Raw genomic sequence first — 25,453 nt, 5'->3', positions numbered from 1 at the left:
TATCCCAACATCTTCTCTGGACAAGACTGGGTATAGGCGATCTATGAGCCTAGAATGTGTCTCGGTACATCCAGAACACGAATTTCGATAAAACAATGGACTTCCAATTCATAAAATATGCTCTTAGCCACTGAATGCATTCCCTTCTGCTGTACTTTCGTGTATGTGATTTCATATCTGGGTTCAGCGTTTCACATGCACTTAGGATGCAAATACAATTAGGTCTCGGATCTACGTCGGAGCAGAATCAACGGTATTTCAAACCGTGTCTCCTGACTCGTACAAAATGACGCGTGTGATTTAGTCTGCTCGGAAGCAATTAGTTTATTTGCCCGTTTAACAACTACAGACTGTCATGCTGTCGATGGTGTGAGAGTCAGCGAATGCATGTCTGCACTGGGGTCATTGAACCTTACACCAGATTAACAACAAGAGAAAAGTGTACGCAGATGTACTACAATCAAATCTCACTAATTGGGACTCCATAATTCAAATTTCATCCTTTTTGTTTTATTTACGCGGAAATAAGGATTTTTTTTTCCTAAACGAGAATTTAATGAGTTTCCCACTTCCTGTCCGCTTAGACAAGTTTTGAAATACACATACACAGGCTTAATACCTAATTTCTTCTACCTTATTTGAACTCTTTGTGTAATTTTGTCTTGGATACAAGCATTTTCATAAAAGTTTCTTTTTGTCATATTTATGTCCTAACGTCATCTAAGATAAGATGTTTCTGGATTGTAATAAAATTTGCTTTTTGAAGAACAACTTGAAAAATATTTTCTACAATTCGAAGTTTTTATTAATTCAGACTATTTCTTTCCCCTCTTAGTTGGAATTAGTAACGCTTAGATGTAGGCATATTTACTTCGTGCAAATAAAATGTTATGACGAAAGATCTCAGTAGTACCAGTCGTCGGTAAACTTCCTGTCATTACTTTAATGCTCTCCGTAAAACATAAACTGAAATTATAGTGGAGATACAATAACCGTTTCGCCTCCTACACTAATGGACAAGCGACAAAGTCTAATTTAAGTACGCATATTCCGATTAAATTTGGTACTACGGATCTATATCACGGATCACAGACATTTCAGACGTATATTTCATAGGAAAATCAAACGAATCTACCGAAAGAGAAGATGCAGATCGAAATAATTAGACTGCAATTGGGTTATCGCACCCGACATACCAACTTGATCAATACGAGATACCGGGAGTGTGTGAAAAATAATCGGGTAATTAAAGAAATAAACATTTAGAAACTCCTCATGAATATTCTGAATCTCTTTCGTGTCTACTTTACTGACCACGTCTGCCCTCTGATGAGGTTGTTTGCTTACAGACGAGTCATTTTATATAACCTGCCATGAGACACTGAAATTTTCCTTCACTAACATTTTAAAGTCTATTGGTAATCATATGCACCACCTACTTTAACAACTAATAATACTGCATTTTGTATGTATGTGTTTCGTATGAGTATACTGTAAACAGCGATTATTTCATTTAACTTAATTAACCTTCTAATCTTTGTAGAGATGTTTTGTTTTCTTAGAGGCAAGGGCTGAATTGTTAAATATAATTTAGACGAGCTTCAGTTTAAAAGGGTTAATTCGCGGAAGAACCGTCTCTTTGTCTAAAACGTACTTATGTCTGGATTAAAATGTTCGTTCTCCATCCAGTGACAGGCGTCATTCTACAGGACATAACGAGAAAAAACAAGTGAGCGAACGGTATTAAGCTGGACTTGTGAGTATTAACGGAGAACAAAGGAAAACAAGACACAATAGTACCGTTTAATTTTCATAATTAAAGAGAGCCATAAAAATCTGTGGACATGTTTTCAAAAGCTGTATGACATTTACATAAAATAAATGGACACAACTGAAACAAGAAAAATAGAGCAGTTTGAAACCAGTTCTCCCTGAAGTTGAACTCAGTTTGCGGCACATATTTTGGTATATAAATCTCTTCTTTTTTTTTATTCATGCAGCGAAAATGTTTTCGATTCCTTTCATCCCTATGAGACACAAGAAACAATTAGTGATAAAGAGATGAGCATTTATCACAAGATTACGAAGTGATAAACATTACTGCGATATTCGCTGATCTACTGTTCAAATATCCATGTGGAATAGATAAATGTTCACAATGAAGGCAGTCAATTGGAACAAAACTAGGTTCCCACAGAACAAAGCATTTGGTCAGATTACGGATTACAACAATTTTTCAGGTTACGTGAAGCATATCTGATGCAATATTGTAAAACAGCGTACTGATGTATTAGTGCAATCAATCCACGTACACATTTATTCGCCTTCATATCTATGATAATATTCACGTATCTATTTGTCATAACGGCCCCATATCAGATGCTGAATCATTCGTATTCTTTAAAACTAATAACATCGAGGACGACATTTCATAAGAGTATCAACATATTTACATAATCGGATATATTTGTTCTAACATATCATGCCAGAAGAATGTAACGCAGATGACGCTCTACACATACAACTACATTCGGGCGTATGAACACTAATAATTCTCATCTGTCAAACCAAATAAGCGTAAGAATTTATTCTCCTGTATGAGAGTAAATTTATTGATACGCCATTCTGCTATAACGCCCTCGATACCATCTCTGTGAGAATGAAACTCAATTATGTCGTCATTACACGTGCAACCGTGAATACAGAATTTAGAAAGCAGATTCAGACTGCAGCCTATCGAATCACCGATATCACCAAAATGTTGCACACCCAGACTATCATATATAAACTACAGTGAGATTATTTCGTGGCTTTTCTGTAGACACGGAACACCCAATCCACTATATTCGATAAGTGCTTGGTTTAAAGCATTTCCTAGTCGTAGCGGCACGTGAAATTTTGCTGATACAGTCATTTATACATTTGTAATAAAACCATTAGGCATAATGCAGTCCCAAGAGTTTCAGAAGAAAATACTACCTCCATCTTCAGTGCTTACTGGCATCTAATTTCAGTCCACACGTCACAATCAATGACACCTACTCCAGTCTGCTCTGATTTATCCACGTGTCTTGAGACATCACCCCGAGGCCACTGGCATACTTCCCATTCCTGGGGAGGGGAAGCTGGGTGCGGCTAGGGCGTACAAAACATTCCCACAACTCAACGCCGTCCAAAGACACCGTCAGCCACTCTAAAGTCTACCTCAAGTGTTTGAGGTATACTTCGCTTTAAACTCAACAAACCACTTTCGCTATTACTGAGAATCTCCCAGTGCTCCAAGCCGGTGGGAGACGATACTGAAAGAAATTACTCTGGTTGGTTAATGGATTTACAGAAGACTCAAGTGCATCAGTTATACTTGACAACTGACACACTGAATAAGTTGGTGTGGCCGCCATGTTAGTGGTAGGGATGGAACGAAATTAAAAAAAAATGCGAGTTTAGGGGCAACTTCTAATGGAAAAATGTCCATACCAAATCTGAACAGGGACATCAGTTGGGGTCAGGCTGTTCCCGGAATGAAATTACGAATCAGACCGATTGAAAAGTAGGAGTGATAACCACTACATTACGACATTTCGTTGCAAAATTAAGGCCAAATTTATTTTTGAAAATTTATCAGGACCAGGAAATGTTTTACACTCACGTAGCTATAAACAAGTGAACGTTCACTATATTCACGACATCGGAATTCTATTATAATCCTGTCCGTGTACGTCTTGTTTTGACTGTCTTTTTAAATTCATTTTATATTTAAACTTAATTTGTGCCAACTGCCTACGCAGAGGAAAAGGAAAGCCGTCATCTGTGCATCAAGACTAATTGTACGTCTACTGTCACAAGGGAACACAGTCTGAAGTACGCATGCTAATGCCAACTCGAAGAATTGTTTTTTTTTCCCTGTACCACAAGGTAGGCACGTCGCTCATAGAATTTTAATGACAAAAGGAGAGTTGGCATTAGCTGAAAATATTTCTAACGCCTATTTTATTTTTCATTATAATGACAGTCGTTCTGCATAATTCAGTTTTTCCTTTCATTTTAAAGATAAACCCCACCAACAGCAACGAAGAATGTAACACACTTTTAACAGTAGAGCAGTGAAAATCAGAATTTGTTATAATTTATCGTTTAACAATAATTTTAATAAAATTTACTGTCACGAATATAATTACCCACTCAACACGTTCTTATACTTCAGAGTCATGCATTTGACTCACTAACCAGTTATATTCTCTAAGTGATAGACTCTTGCTATATTTACCAACTCTTTATCAATCAATAAATCAAGATGAAAAATAGTGTTTACTAATTTATTTCCTCGCGGAAGTGAGTTTCGTGGAATTCGGTGGTTTTTCAAATGACCTATTCATAGACAAAAAAAAATCGACTAGAACAGCTGGTAAGCTAGGATAGATTTAAACCGGCTACGTCTCGAACAGAAATGTATAGGTTTACAGCTATACCAGTATGATCGACGTAATAGAATTGCAGAAAACGTGACCATAATTTGTCTCGTTGATTGAGCTAAATTACCCAAATGAGTTTGTGCTATTATTATCCTACTATTATCGAAACTGTGTCGTACTTGGAATCCAGTTTCACAGAAATGCCATTAAAACCGACGAACAAAGATTACGTGTTGGTGTTAACGTACTGTAACTATGTCGATTTTATAAATGTCACTCCTATTCAATTAGTTAACTTTTAACACGTCTGGGCAACACTTCACACATTTCGTGGAAAAGATTTAATGTGTTCTTGAAATGTTTACCTGAACACAATATTAGCTCAACAGCTTGTAATAACTCTCCATTGAGTTCATCTATGCATTTTAACACGTGAATAATCTTAATCAACATGCATATCCACCATCAAGTAGATTACGTTTAGGAAAGTGGGTTAGTTGATTCGTGGAAGTCTACATCCTACAAGAAGTTTTCAAAAGCGCCCAACTAACATATTCACCCTGAAGATAGTAACTACAGTGTCTGTCGAAAGTTTGGATAACATTCAACATTTGCCACGGCTCATCTCCGAAAGACGAAATTTTACATTCTCTAGGATTTTTTTTCGAACGCGCGTTCGTTCGAAAATACACGGTACCATTGCAGTTACGAGATCGGATTACCTTGCAGCAACCTCCTTCGGTGAGGGAAAATAAATGTACTGTCTCGTCTGTTACTTGACAGACAACAGGCAAATGGACGAGCGAGCATTCATTCACGGGTCAGATCCTGAGGGCGTAGTTCATTATTCTTCGTACCGCTACTCCGCTGCTCCTTGCATTTCCTGTCCGGTCTAACGTTCCTATTATCACTAAAACGAGGGTTTCGCTTCGCTGACATAAAATTAATTAATACTCACGACATTGTAATCCCACAGAGAGATGAAACAGTGTCACAACCATAGGCGCCGATAAACTCTGGAATCTAACCTGAACTGCTGTTACTAAAAGACTCAATACCTTCATATTAATAAAATATTTGAAGATTTCTGTCTTCCGGGTTGTTGCGCTGTGTAGTCTGGTCGATGTTAACCAACGTTTCAGAGGTCATACTGCCTCCGTCATCAGGGCGATGAATATGATCTCTGAAACGTTGGTTAACATCGACCAGACTACACAGCGCAACAACCCAGAAGACAGAAATCTTCATGCTCACCGCTATGAAAACCTCAAATCATACAATAAAATATTTCCTTCGCCATTACAAAATATATCACCTATTCCTCCAGTAGTCCAGGTCTATTTGTTTCTGGAATACCTACACGTATATCATTAAAAAATTCCGTTCGTCAAAATATAGCATTTTAACTGCTAGATTTCGTAGCATACCAGACTCTATTGTCCATTCACGAACACAAGACAGTGTGCGTAAAGACAAGTACGTAAAACATCCTGAAGCTAACGTCTACTACATAAATTCTATCATTCCTTTTATCAATGGAGTCTCAACTTCCACCTATCTACAGCCTAGGGCGATCTCCTATACTAAGAGACCCAGGGGTAAGTACAGCACAGGCATGCGAAAAGGGTAGTGCCGTACAAATAGACACGCCGATAGAGACAAACAAGGACGCAGCTTTAATCATCGACAACATCCCGCAAATAAGTTATCAAAGGCGCTTAGGGTGATGTCATAGGCTCTATGGAACTGTCTACAGCAGTGGTACTCAACATTTTTTGTTCGTGTACCCCCATATATAATTTCTCTTCAACTTTGTACCCCCAAACTTGTTGGTGTATAATTCAAGTTATATATAGTATATAATCTACATCTAAAATAAATTAAATAAATTACATTACTCATTATTCAGTGTTTATCATAAAATAATATATTTTTTTAAATTTCACGTACCCCCTAAGATGTCTTCGCGTACCCCCAGATATAATTTCTCTTCAACTTTGTACCCCCAAAGATGTTGGTGTATAATTCAAGTTATATACAGTATATAATCTACACCTAAAATAAATTAAATAAATTACGTTACTCATTATTCAGTTTTTATACATTTTTTAAATTTCACGTACCCCTAAGATGTCTTCGCGTACCCCAGGTTGAATTCCACTGGTCTACAGTATTAAAATAAACAGCATCCATTCAAGTACCTCATTATTTTGTAAGCACACATGTAACAATATCATTACACGAAAGCCGATTATAAATATGTACAACAGTGGTTCCCAACCCGGCACAAGGTGCGATCAATTGTTTCTTATAGGTTCTTGGGACACACTCACTTTCAATCCGACACCGCCAATTCCAGCAATTATCGTGTTTCGGACCGCTGGAGTGTAGTTTCCGATCTAGTTCCAAAACTTTGACGTCACCAAGTTTATCCCTGGAGTGTCAACTAGGTTTTTCAAGCGGGATAAGTTATATGGGGCTGGATCCGGGGATAACAAAGGGTGGAGGACAACAGTCGCGGGGACTATGCCCAGGGTCTTATACACACAAAGAGAATGGCCAGGAACTTTGTTGAGGTGGAGAAACCAATATCCCGGGGGTCATTTTCTAAACATTTTTGAGGCAGATCTTCCTGCAGATATATAATAATATTTTTATAAAATACTGATTAATAGTTTATATATGTACAGCAAAAGGGAGATAAGTGCATATTTTGAATTAACAACAAATAATTCAGTTGATCCTATTTTACAATCATGTATACGTCATTCAGCTATGTATGGAGCACATGTAAACAAATACTAGGCAAAAAGCGTGTATATTTAAACTTGATACTATGTTAGTGTCACCTTGCAGCTAGTCTGGAAAAGCTTTTATCACATATAGTACGGGAAAACCATTTTCAAAAAGATTTCTCGCCATACGGTACGTAAATTCTATTCGACATAACAAACAACACTGAATGAGATACGACAGATCGATCTACATGGACACATCCGTTTTCATCAGCACAGTATAAGGTTTCAGAGAGCTGCGGTGGGTATCAACGCTGTCTTTAATAAGTTTATAGGTTCTGACAGAATTTGACGTAACAAACTTTATCATACCTCCTAATGCCCATCACTGTCACGCTCTGAGTCGAGAAAAATTATATTACCTACTGAATTACTGGAAGGTTATAACAGTACCTTGGTTCTTCCTGATCGGTGGGTCGAACGATCATCAGCTCAGTTGTTTCGCACGGCTGTAAAACCATCACACACTCTGCAAAGCAATGACAGGTTTTCAGATACATAATTAATTGCAAAGTAAAATGGATGGTAAATAATTCGGCTCATTATCCAGAGATTGTGTATTTTCGTAAGGGAAAACATCATTAAGACGGATTCCATATTTGTACACTTCGTAAATGTTAGAAGGATGAAATATTAAAAATATCAAATTAATACGATATGACGGCGTGTACCGTCTGTCTCAGAGCAGGAATCAGTTGCGGGCTCTTGTGAACACAGTATTGAATCGTCGGTTCCACAAACGTCAGAAAATATCTTGGCCAGATCAACTACATTTAGGGCCATGTTGTAAAATGTAGTACGTTAAAGACAGTTTTAGAAGTTTTACAACATTATATGAAATATTATCACAACCGAATACCACAAAGGAACTACATTTGTGAAAATTACACATAGTTAGCCGCAAGTCCCCGAAATTTCCACGAACTGCAAAATGTGAACACAAGAAGACGTTTGAAATTAATTTTCTTGAAGGCAAATGTAGGTGTAATTCAAACTGTATTTTACGAGTAAACTCAAATTCACGGTAAGTTTCTGTAGTTTTCAGAGTAAGCTGTAACTTTCTGGCGTGCGTTCAATAATTCGACTGAATTTTACGGGACAAGGCAATTACCAAGAGCCCCCAGTGATCTCATTACTATAGCGTGTATAAAAATGTCAGTCTATCCTCCAGTTGCTGTATCTTAGCTTGCATTTACACTCGTGAGCAGTTATTACGTAATAAACAAGACTAGAAACGCATTTTAAAATTACTTTCTTTTCTATTTTGCAGATACGAAACCACACAGATATAAACACACAGCAACATTTTTTTTTTCGGTAAATACGCAATGCATCCACAGTTCAAGAAGTCATGTCAACTGTCTGAATAATTCTTCTTTCAGAAGAAATTAGACTAATTGTCTTTTTATTAAAAAGGTCGATAATTATCAAATTAACATAAAAATTTTCGAAAAATCAAAAAATGCTGGAAATTGTCTAAAAAGCGCACAAAACATAATTTTTTTGAAAAATTTCACGTCCAAAAATTTTCTCAAAAATTTCAAAAAAATTTGGTTTTGTGCACATTTCAGACAATTTCCAGCATCTTTTGATTATTTGAAAATTTTGAAAATTTTTACCTTTTTTTCAAAAACTCTCTCCAAGAGATGTATTAAATTTTCTTGTGAAGCTTTAAGTCAATATTGTCGAATCTTAATAGACATTACAGTGGTCTGAAAAATTTAATACCGACTCTGGCCATCACCTTCGTTCACAGAAGCTCGTTCTGAATTCAGAAATGAAACTGACGTTTCTATCTAAAAATGTGCATTTTACATTAAGCAACGACCAGGAGGGAAACTAAATATTTGCAGATCCGACTTTAACTGCTCAAATCCCATGATAACCTTAAGTAGTCTTGGAAAATCATAGCAGCAGTTACTCGGTTATAACCATAAAAATTACAATATTTGATTTTCGAATATGAAAATATTCCGGTCACGTCAAAAAGTGAAGTAGGGCTTATGGCCCCTGCATAGAAGCGTCAAACGTCCATATCTGTGAACGCCATTGTAAATCAATATATAGGGGCTTAAATCCACCAAACAAATTTGCTCGGTCCCTCTCTCTAGCCAGGCGTCGCTTCATTTAATTTCGCGTTGCTGAAAAAGCTGTTAATCGTTGCACCGACATCACCTGCTAAACGCTATAGTTATTCGTTTGTTTTATACAAGAGCGCCTTGTTAGGACATTTCATTCACATAACCACCTCCGTCTTTACGAAAAACACAGGGGGACATGTCTGTTCGGTAGCGTCCTTCACCACTGGATCACCTCATTGCCCTCAGTGGTGTTTTACCAGAAGAGGCAGACACCGTCTCCGAAACGTCGTTAATCGAAATTTTTCAATTTTAAGACTTATATAATGAGCGATTATTTATTTAGTATTCTGTCTGACGACAGGTCCATATGAACAGGATCCTTCCATCCTTTTCTCGGACTGGGACCTGTTCATATACGTTCTTGGCAGATGATGCAGAAGTGGTTTGCCATTGCCTTCTTCTGTGTGTGAATGGAGTAATTGTTGGGATGCCACGGAGGAAAACTCCGTGTTGCCTAGACCACGGCCTTGCCCAACACAAGTTATAAATCGAACCCGAGACCCCAGGATTACAAGGCCAGCGTTCTAACCGCTAGACCACCTCATCTTATTATTATTTAGTGTTCTGTCTGACGACAGGTCCATATGAACAGGATCCTTCCATCCTTTTCTCGGACTGGGACCTGTTCATATACGTTCTTGGCAGATGATCCAGAAGTGGTTTGCCATTGCCTTCTTCTGTGTGTGAATGGAGTAATTGTTGGGATGACACGGAGGAAAACTCCGTGTTGCCTAGACCACGGCCTTGCCCAACACAAGTTATAAATTCGGGCACCGCCGGGAATCGAACCCGAGACCCTAGGATTACAAGGCCAGCGTTCTATCCGCTAGACCACCGTGGCTATCACTTCATCTGTAAGAGCAATTAATTTCCCGGTAATCGAAAATAATTTGTCGGTTCATGATTGTCGACGAAGAAAGAAAACACGTTTGAATAAGATCTCTTCGCTTGACGTCAATCGCAAACAAGCGAGACAGAATTATTGACGATCTCAAAAATGAAGCTAGTAAATTAGTAATCAGTCAAGTGAAACTGATTTTAAACAGCATAAAAGAAACACTTCATTGTGATGATGAAAACCACTTGTCGATAAAACCCCCGAAGACAGAACAGAGCAATTCCTAGGTAAACGCAAAAAAACCAATCTGTTAAAATATCATTACTCATATTAAACTGGTTTTAATTCCGACGAATGATTTACTGGGTAAAGCACGCGGTCGTACAGCCAGGCAGACCAGACAGACATGATCTCCCGGCATTTCGTGTAAATAAAGTACAGAATTCTCTGTATCGATAAAGCTTTGTTATATTTACGATTGTCCATATTACTTTACTGACTGAAACATGTGGATGATTTTTTTACGTACGTTGAACCTAACATGACTATAGTCTAATTCCACTACTGCCAGTAGCTACTACATAAGAAACAAGATAACTACGATGGCACGTTTATCTGAATACCAGATTATTTTCTAATAAAATATTCAATAAATGCCAATTTAAATTAACAATTATTTTGTGTCTTTGTTGGTAATGTACCGAACGTCTCATTCCAGTGATTAGAATTTATTTGTCAAGGCCAAAGGTTAATTCTCAGCCCAAAGGCCGGTTACCCTGGCTTAGGCTTTACGTGGTTTTCCTAATTTCTGTAGGCAAATGTTGGAACGCAAATTAAAAACTGTAACGACTGGTTTTTTTTCCTAATCTTGTCCAATTCATTACTCGCACGTTACGTACATTTATAAACAAATGTTAACAACAGACCAAATATGTAGGTCATATTGGAGAGAAATACTACTTATGGGTGCCCAATATGAGATGGATAATATTACAGAATTATCTCAGGTTCTTTCTCTTTAAAGTTTGGTTCCATTATTATTTTTCGTGACCAAAGTGTTTGGGAAACTAACATACATCATCCTATGTCGCCATAGAATTGTCTCCTATCAACGGAAATATTTCAGTGGGAATCACAACGAGTGTTTTGAAGTTCTCGGTAAAGTATTATGTAAAGACAATAATATGGTATTAAGTATTCGTACAACTCGTCTGGTAACAGTGCTAATTCCAAGATGTCTGACTGGAATATGCAGTCAAGACAAGCGGAAATTAAACGTATAATTACTAAGCGGTTTCCAGATGATTACAAAATTAATAAAATTCCCATTAAAATAATTATACTGATAAGTATAAAAACGGCAAATTTGTCTCACCTAACTTTATAGAGCAGAGTACTTGTTGAGAAAATAAGTCACTGAGTTGACTTAAATTCTCAGCTTTATATGGACTTTTTCATACTCCAAAGTCTACCAGCAGTCTATACCCTAATAAACTGAATCCAGCCTAAACCCTCTGACCCCATTTAACCAAAACCCATTTTAATATTATCTTCCCATCTACGAATATATTGCCCAAACTGTTATAATACATAATTACATTTTTGTTTTAATATGAATATTAGTGAGGGCTGTGCCTGATAATGTGCCAAAAAGAGAAAAAATGTTATATGGAAAACTGGCATTCAGCCTTAACACTGAATATTTTGGTATCAGAACAAAAATTAATATGAAACAAATATCTATTCATTTCTCCTGGCTTCCAGTAACAGATTTATCTTGTGAATATGATCCTGTATCTTAAAGTTCCTGAAATACCTGATATGTTCTATTACTATAAATTCAAATACTGTTACAAAAACATCATAAATTTCTAATATAATTACATTGGAAAACAATTTTTATAACTTCACCATATCAGGCACCATAAGTTAGGAGTCTCATGAGATGTCTGTCTTGTTACTTTCAGACCTACCAACTTATTTTGTACTGTTGTCAACAATAATAAATTGTTAAATTTAAAAGTGTTAGGTAACAAACACTGGAATTGCTTACCAGCATTATACACCGTATCTTCACACCTATTAAAATGTTGGGTCTCTATAGGCCTATACCCATTAATGTCACCTATTCACTCACTCGCACGCACGCGCACATACACACACTCAATCATTCTCAGAAACTGCTTTTTGCGAGGGCAAGTAACTCCACTTATCTCAAAATTTGTAACCCTGTCCTTCAGAGCTTACAGGTTTAAGTTCAAGAGGCTTTGAAGTTGATGTACTGCGTAGTCTGATAGAAATTTACCAGTGACTCAGAGATGCTTCACCTTCATCTTTAGGAATCACCCTAATAACTGAAGTAGCAAGCACCTCTGAAACATCAGTAACTTTTACTGGACTATATTGTGCGGCATCCCAGAAAACAGTCATCCTCATATTCTCTACCATAATACACGTTGTTCTAGCGGTAATACATTTCACCTGCACTGTAACAGAAAGCTCGTCTAAATCGAACTCCAATGAACACTTGCTATTTTAAGTATGTCGTGATTTTTCTCAGCCTAGTCATCCTCAACCACACCGAATGCTGCGTTACAGAAAGCGTTCCTGATTCAAATTAACTTGATTCCGGTGAAAATCTCGATCACACAACCTTGTTCCCTTAATTAGGTTTCCCGTAGTTTTCCTCTTACCTTGAATTTTAATTCCGTAGTTTGTATTAACCACGATCAATTTTCACCAGTTCATCCGCAATCTTCAATTAACACAACATGGCTACTCGTTAATTTATGAAGTGGTTAGGTTATCACACAATTTTCAGCAATGGATTCAAAAATGTCCATTGCCATTAAGTAACTTGATCACAATAGTTCCTAACCTTAAAATTTAATACGCGGGCTTACGTAATTCGTCGATTGTAACACTAGATTCAAGTAAATTATCATATTTCAATGAACCAAATAATAGAAACATTGTAGTCGGCTTAAATAAATATGTGATTATAATTTCTAATTTGTTTCCACAGAATACACAAATCAAAGTCGAACTGAAGTTTTAATCAAATCTGTATCACCTGTCACTCGTCCAAGGAGTCCTACCAACTGTCAATAGATCAAAGCCAACGAAAAGTTGGGACCCGCAGTGCTCTGGCACTTGAAGAACGGGTCGTCGAAGTATCAAAGCAAGTATCACCTATCGTCGAAACAATTATTCATTAACGCTTCCAACAGCCATCAGCAAAGCAACCGGTTTACTGAAAATCAAATCATCAATCAACAGAATGAGAAATTCAATTTATATCGATAATTTAAGTCGCCCAAGGACACAAGCCAACACACGATCTACTATGACATTGCCATCTAATGATTAATCAATGAAGTTAATTTTCCTGATCTTAGTCTTGTATCCCCCTCCCCCAAATTTTATACGTGTCGATGGGAGAAAAAGTCTTCAGTTTTCACTTTATGATTTCTTGCTGGCTAGATGTCTTCTACTATATGGCTTAAACCATCTTCTTTTGGGTCAAACATAATGAGATTTCAGAATACAAAACTCTCTTCATTTAGAACTAGAATTTTTCAAGAATAACAAAAGAACTGTATTAAGTGTCCTTCAATCAAATTATCATTTCTGTACAATACATTGTTAAGTTATGCTAATTTGTCATATACTGCAACAAACATTTTGATCTAAAATATATATTCAATGTTTGTTTTATATACAGTTAATTTATGTAACATATTAATGGTACATTAATTGCATGTATTAATAAAAAAGTATCAAGTTGGTATGTGAATATTACAGAATATTCACTTTCTGTAAATGAGAAAATCATCAGCTAGAAATTCATGTTGAAAATTAGGAAATGTGTTTATTTTATGGGGACATAGCCTGTCACTAAACTGACTGACCTACCTGGCTCATCTAGCAATAAAACAGTTCTGCACAAATATAAAACACTGTAACATCAATTTTCCTTTTTCTGTTTTGATAAACTTTAAAGAAAAATATATATAGAAAAGAAATTTTTAAAAACAAATTGAGATTTAAATTTTTAAAAATATGTGTACAGAAATACAATATTACATGGGTATCTGAATTCACACAATTGGATCATTAATGGGCAACATCCATCTAGTCAATAGTGACAAAGAATTAAAGGTTTAAAGGATCTTTCATAATATTAAAAATTCACCAAACTGAAAAATGTTTAAATAAAACTATAGAACTTGATAAGATGTGTTTTTAAAGTCAAGTAATTTCTCCTATACAGTGAAACATTTCTGAGAAATATGATATAAATTTGAGTGTGAAGAATACCTTCATGAAAGATTCATACAAATATTATACTTCCATTCTGTATCACATTCTATTTGAAGAAAATACTTTCAAACAACTGGTGTTTAGCTTAAAAGCATTCTTTGCATTATCATATAAGTGTGCACAATTGTAAATCTGTCACATACTCTACAGTACTTACGACAAAATCTTCTCAGGTGATCAGCTACTTCTGCTCTCAAATGATACAGGTGATTGCCTAAAATTTGATAACTTTTAGTTGCTATGAAATTTTTGAGTCTTGCTTTATTCACTTATTTACATTAAATTGGCTATGTTGTTTCTGAAATGTGATATATACAACTTTTGACATTTTAGTGAAACAATCAAAGGGCTTGAAACATGTGCTGTGGCTAAAGATTGTTACATAAACTGAGGTTCCAATAAATGTGAAATAAGAAAAGTTACTGTTTTTACTGAAATAAAACATTTAAACTATAATATGAGGTGCCTGAACCATAGAGATCTCACATTTCTTCAAAACAATCTTCAATTATCAACCAGGAACTAGAAGTACAACAACTCCATGAAAAGTCTCATCCACAAATGTATTATGGCACAATCTGAAAGACCAAACAATGTTAGCAAATGTATATTTGTCACAAACAACATTGATAGTTCTTTTTCCTGGACAAAAAAAGTAGGCTCTGGATGACTGAATTTAATGGAAGTTTGTTTGAATGACATAATCAAAAATGATAATATAGAAACTCTGCTTTCTGTAATGATTTGAAAATTCAATTATAAGGAAATTCATGCTACTGTTTCTGAAAAAAACATAATTCTTATGCAACTAAATTTAATCTGAAAAAACCTTCATTTTTATGTCATCCTTGGCATTTCACAAGGGGGAGGGGTCAATCCTTAAACCTTCTTTCTCAATATGGCCATGATATTCTTATGGTCAACAGATCTTTTACTGCATATTCAAATTATCAAAAAATGTGATTAGAAACAGGAATTATTATAAAAATGCCTCACACCCTTCTTCATGAAAGGTCCTATTAGACAATTCACTTCTACAGAAACAAACATTTCAGATCACTTACTTTTACAGAAAGGTAAAACAATACAAAATATTTACTAGAACAATAAAAAGAGCAAAACCACTTTAACATATTCATTAGATAATGACAATAATTCCAAGTTACAGTTATTTAAACACATGTGTGTCTATAAACAGTAATTTCTACCATGACCTTTATTTTATGCATAAATTACACAATTACTTGACTGTATTATCATTAAACACTTTCCTCACACATACACAGAAAAGGAATAGATTAATAACCAAGTTACAATACCATAAAATACAAAACCTGACAATTTATCCTCAATACATTTTATTTTTACTCAGCATTGTTTACATTAGTTAATATTCTCGACTGTGTACACATGATGTGTGTCTGAATGTGTGTCAAAGCTGGTTTGATAACATCATCTTAGAGAAATAATATTTCTATGGAACTGATAGTGGTACCAGTGTTACAGAGCTGACACAATAAGAGCCCAAAACTATTATTAGTTCCTGGTGCGGTGCCTCAGAACTTCCCCTCAATAAACTATGAGTAACATTACTCAAATCAATTTTCCTGCAACTACTCTTCACTGTTAATAAGAAATCATCAACATACAGATGTCACACAGCCTATAAACATAATCAAGAGAAAAATATGCAATTCTACATCAAATTTGGCACACACATACACATAGTCTATGCTGAACCTTCGCTATATATGTACATTCAGTTCAGTTCTAGTCCACTGATTTAATAGCAGGGAGTCAAACAAATTTCTAAAATAAACTTGAGATTCAGTTAGCCATTATTCATAAATCATACTTGAGATACAGTAAAAATGTACTACACTAAAGGCATTAATCATTGCCACTCAAGTCCTTATAACTGCTTTAGCAGTTCTGCCCTACCCTTTCCTGCATGATAAAAGTTGGATTATATACTCCCAGCATAATTTTGAGAAGTAAAAAATTGACTGTAATTTTTATCACAGAATAATGCAACAGAATCTGAAAACTAATTAGAAATGCAATTCTAGAAAAAAGTGCTGAAGGCAATCAACAAAAGAAAAGTTGTAAATTTAAAGCAGGAAAAATATGTTTAATCTGTCTTACTCTACACGAAGGTCATACAAAACACTTGCAATTTACATAAATAAAGTTTTACTGTACTCAGTTTTCAAAGGTAAATGAATAATTTTACTAAATTATAACTCAATGTATACAAACTAATATGAATCTGATAAACAAAATAACCAACCCTCCAATTTTACTCAAATGTTGAAGGCACAAACAGAAAACACACACACAAAAGTGTCAAGTAAAACAAATTACTTGCCAAATAAATCATAAATTTGTGATATTTCATCATTCTCATAGTGGTGAGTATGGTGACTTCTGGAATGTTGCTCTGAGTAGTCTTGTAGAAACTGACCAGTGCTTCAGAGGTGCTTACTGCCCCCATCATCACTATGATGACACAGGAGTAAAACATCTCTGAAATGTCAGTAAATTTCCAATAGACTACATGGCACAAAATCCAGGAAGACACACATCTTCAAATTACAAATTTAATTCCTGGAAATGTAGTTTTTATTATCTGGACCCATACAACACAAAATTATTGAAATATATGACACACAATACAGTGCCTAAATGTAACATATGGCATTCGAGCAGTATAGGAACTTAATAAAAAATCTAACAAGTTAGACTCCCTGCCGTACAGAAAATAAAAGAAAGACTATACAAAACAAATCTCAGCACTGTACTAGCACATACTGAACTCTTATGCATGATCTCAATGTTTCAGTCTATTTATTTTGGTGTCATATGAAGGTGGTTTTACACAGAGAAACTGAGGTAGTATAAATGGTATATGAAACTGACTGAAGATTGCTGTTACCCCAGTGACTATTTCCAATTTGGAAGGCCATGACTAGTACTGCATAAGTTCCAATATAATGTTCTAACCACAAACAACCATGGAGTTACTAAAGGGGTAACTCTAAAAAATGAGTGACTTAAATGGCAGTAGATACAAATGATTTGCTTCTAAAATCATATTACTCATATAAACCGCATCACGTAATGCACACTTAATGGCACATAACTTTCAGCTATTATCATATGGTTCATCAAACAAACAATAATTCTACAACTCTTATCTCTCTCATTTCAAGACAGAAAGCAACAATTCTCCCCCCCCCCCCCTCATAATAATCAGACACACACATCTTTATTTTGGTCTCTGCCCACATAAATGAACACACCTCAAATAAGTTCATTCTGTTTGGTCAAGAGAACTAAAGTAAACCTTTGTAACTAGTAGAACTGTTTATTTTTCCCCAATAACTTCTTTTACTGTAGAAAAATTATCAAAAGTTCCATAAATGCTAATGCAACAAATTCTGTTCTAAATAACATTTCAACAAAACTTTTTTTTCTTCACATAACTCCGCTGTTAAAACTGTAAAATAAAGCATGGCATAAGGATATATGTACAAGAAATTCCAAACAGAAATCCTCAAGAATTAGCTTTTACCGGAAGATGAAGACATCAGGAATTAACACCAACATGAACTATTAAGTGTTTTTAAGCTCAGTTCTATGGAAGCTATATTAGTAGTAATGAAGACCTAAAAATTAACAAAGAACAAAATAAATATCAGAAGAAGTAACGTTAAAAGTGTTTCCATACTATTTTAAAAACAATTTAAATAAATACAGGCACGGCCCAAAAGTTCTTCAAGTGATCAAAGTTTTCTGCTCATTGTATCCATGAATCTTTCACATAAGTCCCTCTCATACACAAAAGAATTCTCAAAATGACCCTCTTTTTCATATTCAATATATAATTAAATAAAACAAAAACTTTGCCTGTTGTTTTGTATGGGTGTGAAACATGTTCTCTCACTGTGGGAGGAACATAGATTGCAGGTGTTTGAGAATAGGGTGTTGAGGAGAATATTTGAGACTAGCAGAGAAGAGGATGGGGTATGGAAAAAATTGAATATTGATTAGCTTAAAATTTTGTACTCCTCCCCCAGTATTGTCAGGGTGATTAAGTCAGAAGAATGAGATTGGCAGGGCATGTAGCGTGCATGGATGGGGAAAGAGGTGTGTGCCGCGTATTGGTCAGGAAGCCTGAAGGGAAGAGACCACTGGGGAGACCTAGACACAGATGGGAGGATTCTATCAGACAAGATCTATGATAGATAGGAGTTGAAGGTGACTGAATTTTGCTGGCCCAGGACAGGGACCAGTGGAGGGTTTTGGTTAGTTCAGTGAAGAACCTTCAGGTTCCCTAAGCAATCTAGTTAGTCAGTTAATATACAATTAAATAATGTATCTCATAACATATGACAGCAAATGAATTTTCCATATTAACATTAACCCAATATTAGTCACATGATTTCAGGGGGGAAAAAAGTAACTTAAAAATCTTATTGCTGATTTGCTAATACACTTTCCAACACAACCCCCAGTAATTTACAAGACTCTCATTATAATTTTTAAGCCTGTATAAAATCACCTTTCTTTTGACATAAAGATTTGTACTTGAAAGCTGTTTGAAGTACAGCATGCTATGAGGGTTCAGAAACATGTACTTAGTTGCACATTATGTCAGTATAAAAAATAACTACAGAGATCCAAAATTTTCAACCACTTCAAAAAGTGAAACAATTACTGTTAGAAAATATTACAGATTAATACACAGAGTGAATAAAATTCTTCTGTTATGCAGTCCCAGACAACCTAATTAAGTTTCACTGTCTTCTTTCAAGAGGTTGGTAGCAAAATAATATGCTACCACAACACATGTTGTGCAATAACAGACTAGGAGTCAGTTGCTAGTTTGACTGTCTAGCCGTTGAAACAACGTAACAGAGTGCAGTCATATTCAGAAATGAAGTTGCAGAATAAGACACTGGATGAAGAAATGAAAAAAAGAAATAACACTTGCAATTGTAGAAAATGATGTTTTCAAGTAAACGTATATAACAGTTGTGCAGGACAGCATAACACACATTCATAGACAATGAATGTTCACCTTGCATAAGACACAACATGATATTTCTAAATGAAGCAATCAATTTGTTACCAACAGATTTCTTCTTGGGAAATGTGGCAAGAACTAGACGAGGGGAAAGATTCAGAGGATTTAACATATCAAAACACAGCATCCCTAATGTACCCTGAAGTATGTATGACTGCAGAATCACCAAAGGTGTGCATAATGAAATGTGCTACACAAGATCCTATATATATTGTGCTGTCTAGACACTGTCTGTTATGGTCAGCATGAAAACATATTTTTTTTAAATAACAACATTCTTATGCAAACTTCATACAATGTTCCCCATGACAAACTCCATGACTACTCATACCAATGAAATTCTGTACAGCAAAAAAACCGGTATTACACAGCCATGCTTAATAGAAGACAAAGAAATTAATGTTCTCTCCTCAACACAAATGATGTCTCAGAAAAGGAAACGAGTCACAAACAATAAAAAGACTCTCTAGTAAAAATTAACAAAATCAAAACAAAATATTTTGCTGTATAAAATAGTCCTTGGCACTCTGTAATGAGTTCCATGTAGCACTAAATGAAAACTGCAGAGCTCTACTACTGTAAAACTGAAATAATACAATCACTCTTATGCTACTGGTTTCCGTAGAAAATGTTGTCTCAGAGTACTGAGTTAGATTATTAAATTCTGCACATTACTTTTGGCAAACATGATACCATCAGAAGAATTTTCCCCAGAAACAAATGGTCCTTTACAGGCCACATCCCCAGAAAATACAATGCTCAATTTCAGTATGTCAACTGCCCATTCAGCAGTTACAAATACTAATGCGACGACATTCTGCCTTACAAATTCTAAAGATTCAAGTCTCTACCTCAATCAGTTGAATCTCTGTACTATTTCTTTCTCACTCACTGTTTATATGATATTGCTACACTTGAGTAAGTTTCACATTGGTCCAAAAATCGAAATTATGGAACAATACTCAATGCCAAAAGGAATTCTTGAACATCTGATAACTTAAAAACCACAAAACAATTCAATTGTAAAAAAAACAGTCTTGTTCCATGATATCTTTGAAGAGACTACAAAATTATAAGAGAAACTAGACAACAGAAAAATTCATAAGTGACAACCCAATGCTCTAAAGTTTAGAGTCTAAACAAACATGTAAAAAACCGTCACAACAAACCACATTTATACCAAATCAGAACAAATGACAACGATTAAATTTGTGTAGAATAAGCGACTTAGTATTTCTACACAAAGGTGGAATAATTAGAAGCAAAAGCACTTGATGAAAATGGAACATTAACACAGCTATAGTACACGTGGTGGATAAATCACTATTAAGGCACATGAGTGATCCTGTTACATGGGAAGGGAAACCACCGACCAAGTGGCTGACTATATCGCAACTACGCTAACAACCCGACAAGCATTTCAAATAACAGGGTCTCTTCCAAATGCAACTAAATATTGAGGTTTGTGTTTTGCTCATGTGTACCAGTACATGGTCATATTACAATTTGAAACTATCAACCTACGCTTTCCTTTAAGGGACATTATACCAAATCTTTACTTTAATGTAATACCTCTGTATTCAACATGAAAGTAAATGAACAAGAATAGAAAATTGATTATAAACTTCCAATATCACATGACACTTGTTAAGAACGATACATATTTATGAAACAATGTACAATGCATCTTACAGTATATGTACATAAAAGCAGGATGTTATACTGTCACCTACTTTGTCAAAAACTGAATCGTACATGATGCCTCACAGATCGAGAACAATTCTGACTTATACAGAATACTACGAATAACATAGTTAATTTCACAAGGACACATGTATTTTCAACATACACTGAAACACTATTTCCAAACAATAACTTCTATTGAACTAAGAATGAAACAGAAATCTGAATGCCATTCACACATTCATGTGCAAGTTCTACTTAGACTTTACTGTCTGTGCAATGCAGCTCACACGTGCTTCAACCGTTCTTGTGTCACATTCGCATACCGCTGAACCATCAACTTGGAACTAAAGTCTGGCCAGCACCCCTGTAATATGGAGATTTAAATCCCCGATTCCCATACAATATCGGTTAATAAACAGAGAATAATAGGTTGGACATAATGTCTTTGGTTATGTTACCATATAACAATTACATATAAAATGTCTTAGATACACAATACACTATTGTAAATGGTTCATACTGCTCAGTGTTTCAAAATGTTTCCCCCATCCATAGTACTGATACTGTTCACTCTGATATTATTTCCATAAACTGCATATTAATGTCTGAAATCTAAAAATTATAATGAAAAGATTAATACATAAGCATACAAAATTCATCTCTTACAAAAAGTAAAAAAAAAATCTTGAAACACATTCACAGTAGGTTTTCAGACAGCAATACCCAGGCAGAAAACCTCTCGACTAAATGGCAAAATAATAGCGACAGATAATTATTGTCATTCTGAATTCTATTTCACAAGATGAGAAATATTAAATGACTGATTTTAAGTTCTGAAACTCCTATGTCAAATTAAATGCACAAATACAATAAAATCCATTTATAGAGTTTTGTGGGGTCAAGAACACTGCATGTGAAAAAATGCTACAGGTGGTAAATATTCCGTTCTATAATTCACAGAAAATCTGGTCTGTACATTAAAACATAGAGCATAACTAAAGGCATGTTGTAAAGGTACCAAACCATACACTGAATTTGAAATCCTACAACAGCTTGGTAAAATAAAAGTTGTAATAAAAAATCTGAAACTAACTTCACAGACTGCTTATGAGACCAATTCAGGTGGACCTTCAAGAACGTGAGTGCAATGATGAAACATTGAATGATCCGACTTAGATTTTAGACCAATGGTAAGTTTCAGTGTTGAACGACTGGGTTTTATGTACATCAGTTACTCTGCAGGTAAACTGCCATCTGTACTGCTTAAAATTTAACACAATTAACCTCAATTTACTGATGAGAAATAAAAGAGTATAAACTATGACCACTAAATGTTTCATGTTACAGACAAAACTCATCAGTAATTAAGATATTTATTTCTCTGGTCCCAATACCACTTGCCTAAGCTTACATTTTTTCAATAATAATAATTTTGTTCATATTTTATTAACAGATTACTGATAAACTCAACTGTAATTTAAAGGACATGACCTTTTATGATAAAAAGAATTGAATAATCAGTACAAATAATTTGTATGTACTTAATCGAATGAAATGTTTGATGCAAGCATAAAAGTAAACACACAATGTATGCATGTATGTGTAGGTAAATCATCTGAAAATATACGTAACAGTACTAGTTTTTAATGGTCAGTGGAAAACCTAACACCAAGAATAAAGACTGTGCCATTTATTTATTTACTGACTGTATCAACAAGTATTATTCTGTAATATTTTACACTGACTTTATGTTAAAATTTTTATCTAAAAATTAATCTTCAAATCTGCATCACCGCCATGAAAACCGCAAATCCTACTACATCATTTTATTTTCATTTGTAGTGTATCAAGCTCTTTTTAGTATTTTTCTGCCATTCCATAGAGCAAGTAAATGTTACTTCAGATTACTGGTATATCTCATGTCAAGAGCTTTTCTGTCCTTGAGGTTTGGCCAACTCTGTAATAAATACACAAAGTAAACACCAACAGCTGAAGATGGGTATATACTTGTATACACATTCTAAAATGAGTGCCATTCTTTACGGCATAGCACTGGAGTGGCAGACTTAAATTAAAATGCCTCAGTCAACCTACGTTTGCAAATGTTTCATTATGTAGTATAGCATTATCTTACAAGGTCCAGGATGAAGGACTGAATGAAGGAACATTATTACATAGTAATAAAGATTTTTTGTAACCACCATCTGTTATAAGATACTGATGAAAGTACAAGCTTTTATAGATCACAGCTTGACGCAAAAATAAGTCTGGCACGCACTGTATATACTAGGAGCATTGCAAATACTGTCTGCACAATCCTCCAGTCAAGTTGTATGGGGTATCAACATCATGAAATTGAAGTGACAGAAGCTTCAAGAACATGACTGACCAATAATACAGTACTCTGTATCAGATGACAGAACAATAAAATACCATCATGCAACAAACATTCCCAACTGTTCCCATATGCCTTATACAATGAGTTTGCTATATCTCCATAATACATTCAGGATATATGTTGACTAACACTTTTCTACTTAGTCTGGCATTGCTTGTGCCAATATGACTAAAAGAAATGACACTTAACTTCATAAATCTATGCACACACACATTTATTCTTTCCAGATTGGAACCATTTACCACACTGCAACTTTGACAAACAGTGACTGAGATTACACCTAAGAATCACTTCACAAAAGTTGTTCCATCCATGCATGTCACACAATCTGTCCGAGTGCTAAGAAGTGACATGGAAATATTCATGGTAACACTTAGAATATTTTTTTTAAAAAAAAGCAATGCAAAACTATGGAAGAAGCTGAACCTAATGACAGAAAGTAATATATATATATATATATATACACACATACATAATATCTATTCTAAATTAAATTAATAGCTGTCTAAAAAATGCAACAAAACAAATTCAGCTGTCCATTACAATGGTACTAAAGCCTTGTATTAACTTATTACTTCAGAGCCTTCACCATGTCACTTCTAAAGCAAAGTAAATGACAAATATGTGTCAATATGTAGAAAATCACATCCGCATTCTTATTTGGCCTCTTCTTCTGTATTGGTATCAGATGACTTGGATTCTGATTTTCCATTTTCATCACCAGTTGGCAATCCATCAGCTTCATTTCCTACAGATGAAGAAGAGGGCTCTGTCTTAACAACCCCAGAAATGACCTCAGGCTCATCATCTCCCAAAGTAGTGACGGTAGTACCCCCTGAAGTATTAGCTTTCTCTCCTGCATTTTCCTCTTCATGTTGAGAAGAAGTAGCGCCTTTCCTCAATGTTTCTGCTTGCTTCTCTAACCTGGATGACCGCTTCTTCTGCACCTCCTTGGGCTGAACATCATGTTCTGGCATTATCAAATATGGAGTGGTCTCATTCATGTCAGTCATGAATACCTAATATCATTCAACAAAATATATCACACTGCTGCAAAAACACATTCAAAAAGGCATCCTTTACTTCATATTTTATAGCTCCAAATGTATATATCATAAATATTTTTCTTATGATTTCAGCTTTCAATACTTATATCAAATTGGTGAACAGATGTGTATATTTAATTAATTCACATTTTATCTGATGTAAGCTACACTTAACAAAACCAATAAAGAGTAAATCAAATCACCGAGCAGCAATTTAAACTTAGTATTTTCAGTATTACAGCAGTGGGGCTGCATTTACCCTTACGTATTAACTTCAAGGCAACCAGATAATAAACAGGGCCAATTTATCAAAACTTCACTGCAATTTATAAAAGATGCTACTAATATGCTTTTTTGAACAGGTTCAATACAGAGATACCTGACACTACTTTCGCACAATTTCTTAATAACAGGTTTAATTTCCGATGCAATTCGCTTGAATCCCTCTAAGTGTTTGTCAGTAAAATATGTCCAACATCCTAAATGGACATTCTTCATTAAGCTAAATAGTTATTTACAACAAGTCCCGCGCCGTAGCCGCGCGGTCTGAGGCATCATGCTTTGGACCAGCGATATGGAATGCGCGCTGGTTCGAGTCTCGGGGGAGAAGAAATTTTCTCATGAGCTTTTGACCAGTGTATGGGACCAGTGCCAACCCAGCATCGTGAGGAAATTGGGGAGCTACAATGAGTATCGTAATCCGGTCAGGAAAGCTAGCAATGGCT

General features: G+C 35.2%; 1 protein-coding gene and 1 long non-coding RNA gene across 8 annotated transcripts in view; both read right to left on the bottom strand.

Annotated features, from left to right (window-relative positions):
* The window catches only part of LOC110832624 (uncharacterized), a 149,865-nt gene extending 136,524 nt beyond the window's left edge, over positions 1–13,341 (bottom strand). The window contains exons 1-2 of one of the 2 annotated variants that reach the window (XR_002543970.2): positions 12,880–13,341; positions 7,601–7,676 (exon numbers count right to left, since the gene is read on the bottom strand). This is a non-coding gene — a long non-coding RNA (uncharacterized LOC110832624). The remainder of the gene's footprint in view (positions 1–7,600; positions 7,677–12,879) is intronic. The other variant, XR_015534900.1, reaches the window with a different exon arrangement.
* Positions 13,342–14,750: 1,409 nt separating this feature from the next.
* The window catches only part of LOC110832614 (uncharacterized), a 29,118-nt gene continuing 18,415 nt past the window's right edge, over positions 14,751–25,453 (bottom strand). For 3 of the 6 annotated variants that reach the window (XM_087347645.1, XM_087347647.1, XM_087347646.1), the window contains exon 11: positions 15,507–24,701. In XM_087347645.1, coding sequence (XP_087203771.1) covers positions 24,339–24,701 — 363 coding nt within the window. In that variant the 3' untranslated portion in view covers positions 15,507–24,338. Of the gene's footprint in view, positions 15,088–15,506; positions 24,702–25,453 lie in introns of those variants that run through there. The other 3 variants (XM_087347650.1, XM_087347648.1, XM_087347649.1) reach the window with 3 other exon arrangements.

The sequence above is a fragment of the Zootermopsis nevadensis genome, unplaced genomic scaffold (assembly GCF_977971745.1).
Source record: "Zootermopsis nevadensis isolate Lab colony 2312 unplaced genomic scaffold, Znev_1.0 Znev_ptg000012l, whole genome shotgun sequence".
Classification (NCBI taxonomy): domain Eukaryota; kingdom Metazoa; phylum Arthropoda; class Insecta; order Blattodea; family Termopsidae; genus Zootermopsis; species Zootermopsis nevadensis.
This window is presented reverse-complemented; position numbering and strand designations above follow the sequence as displayed.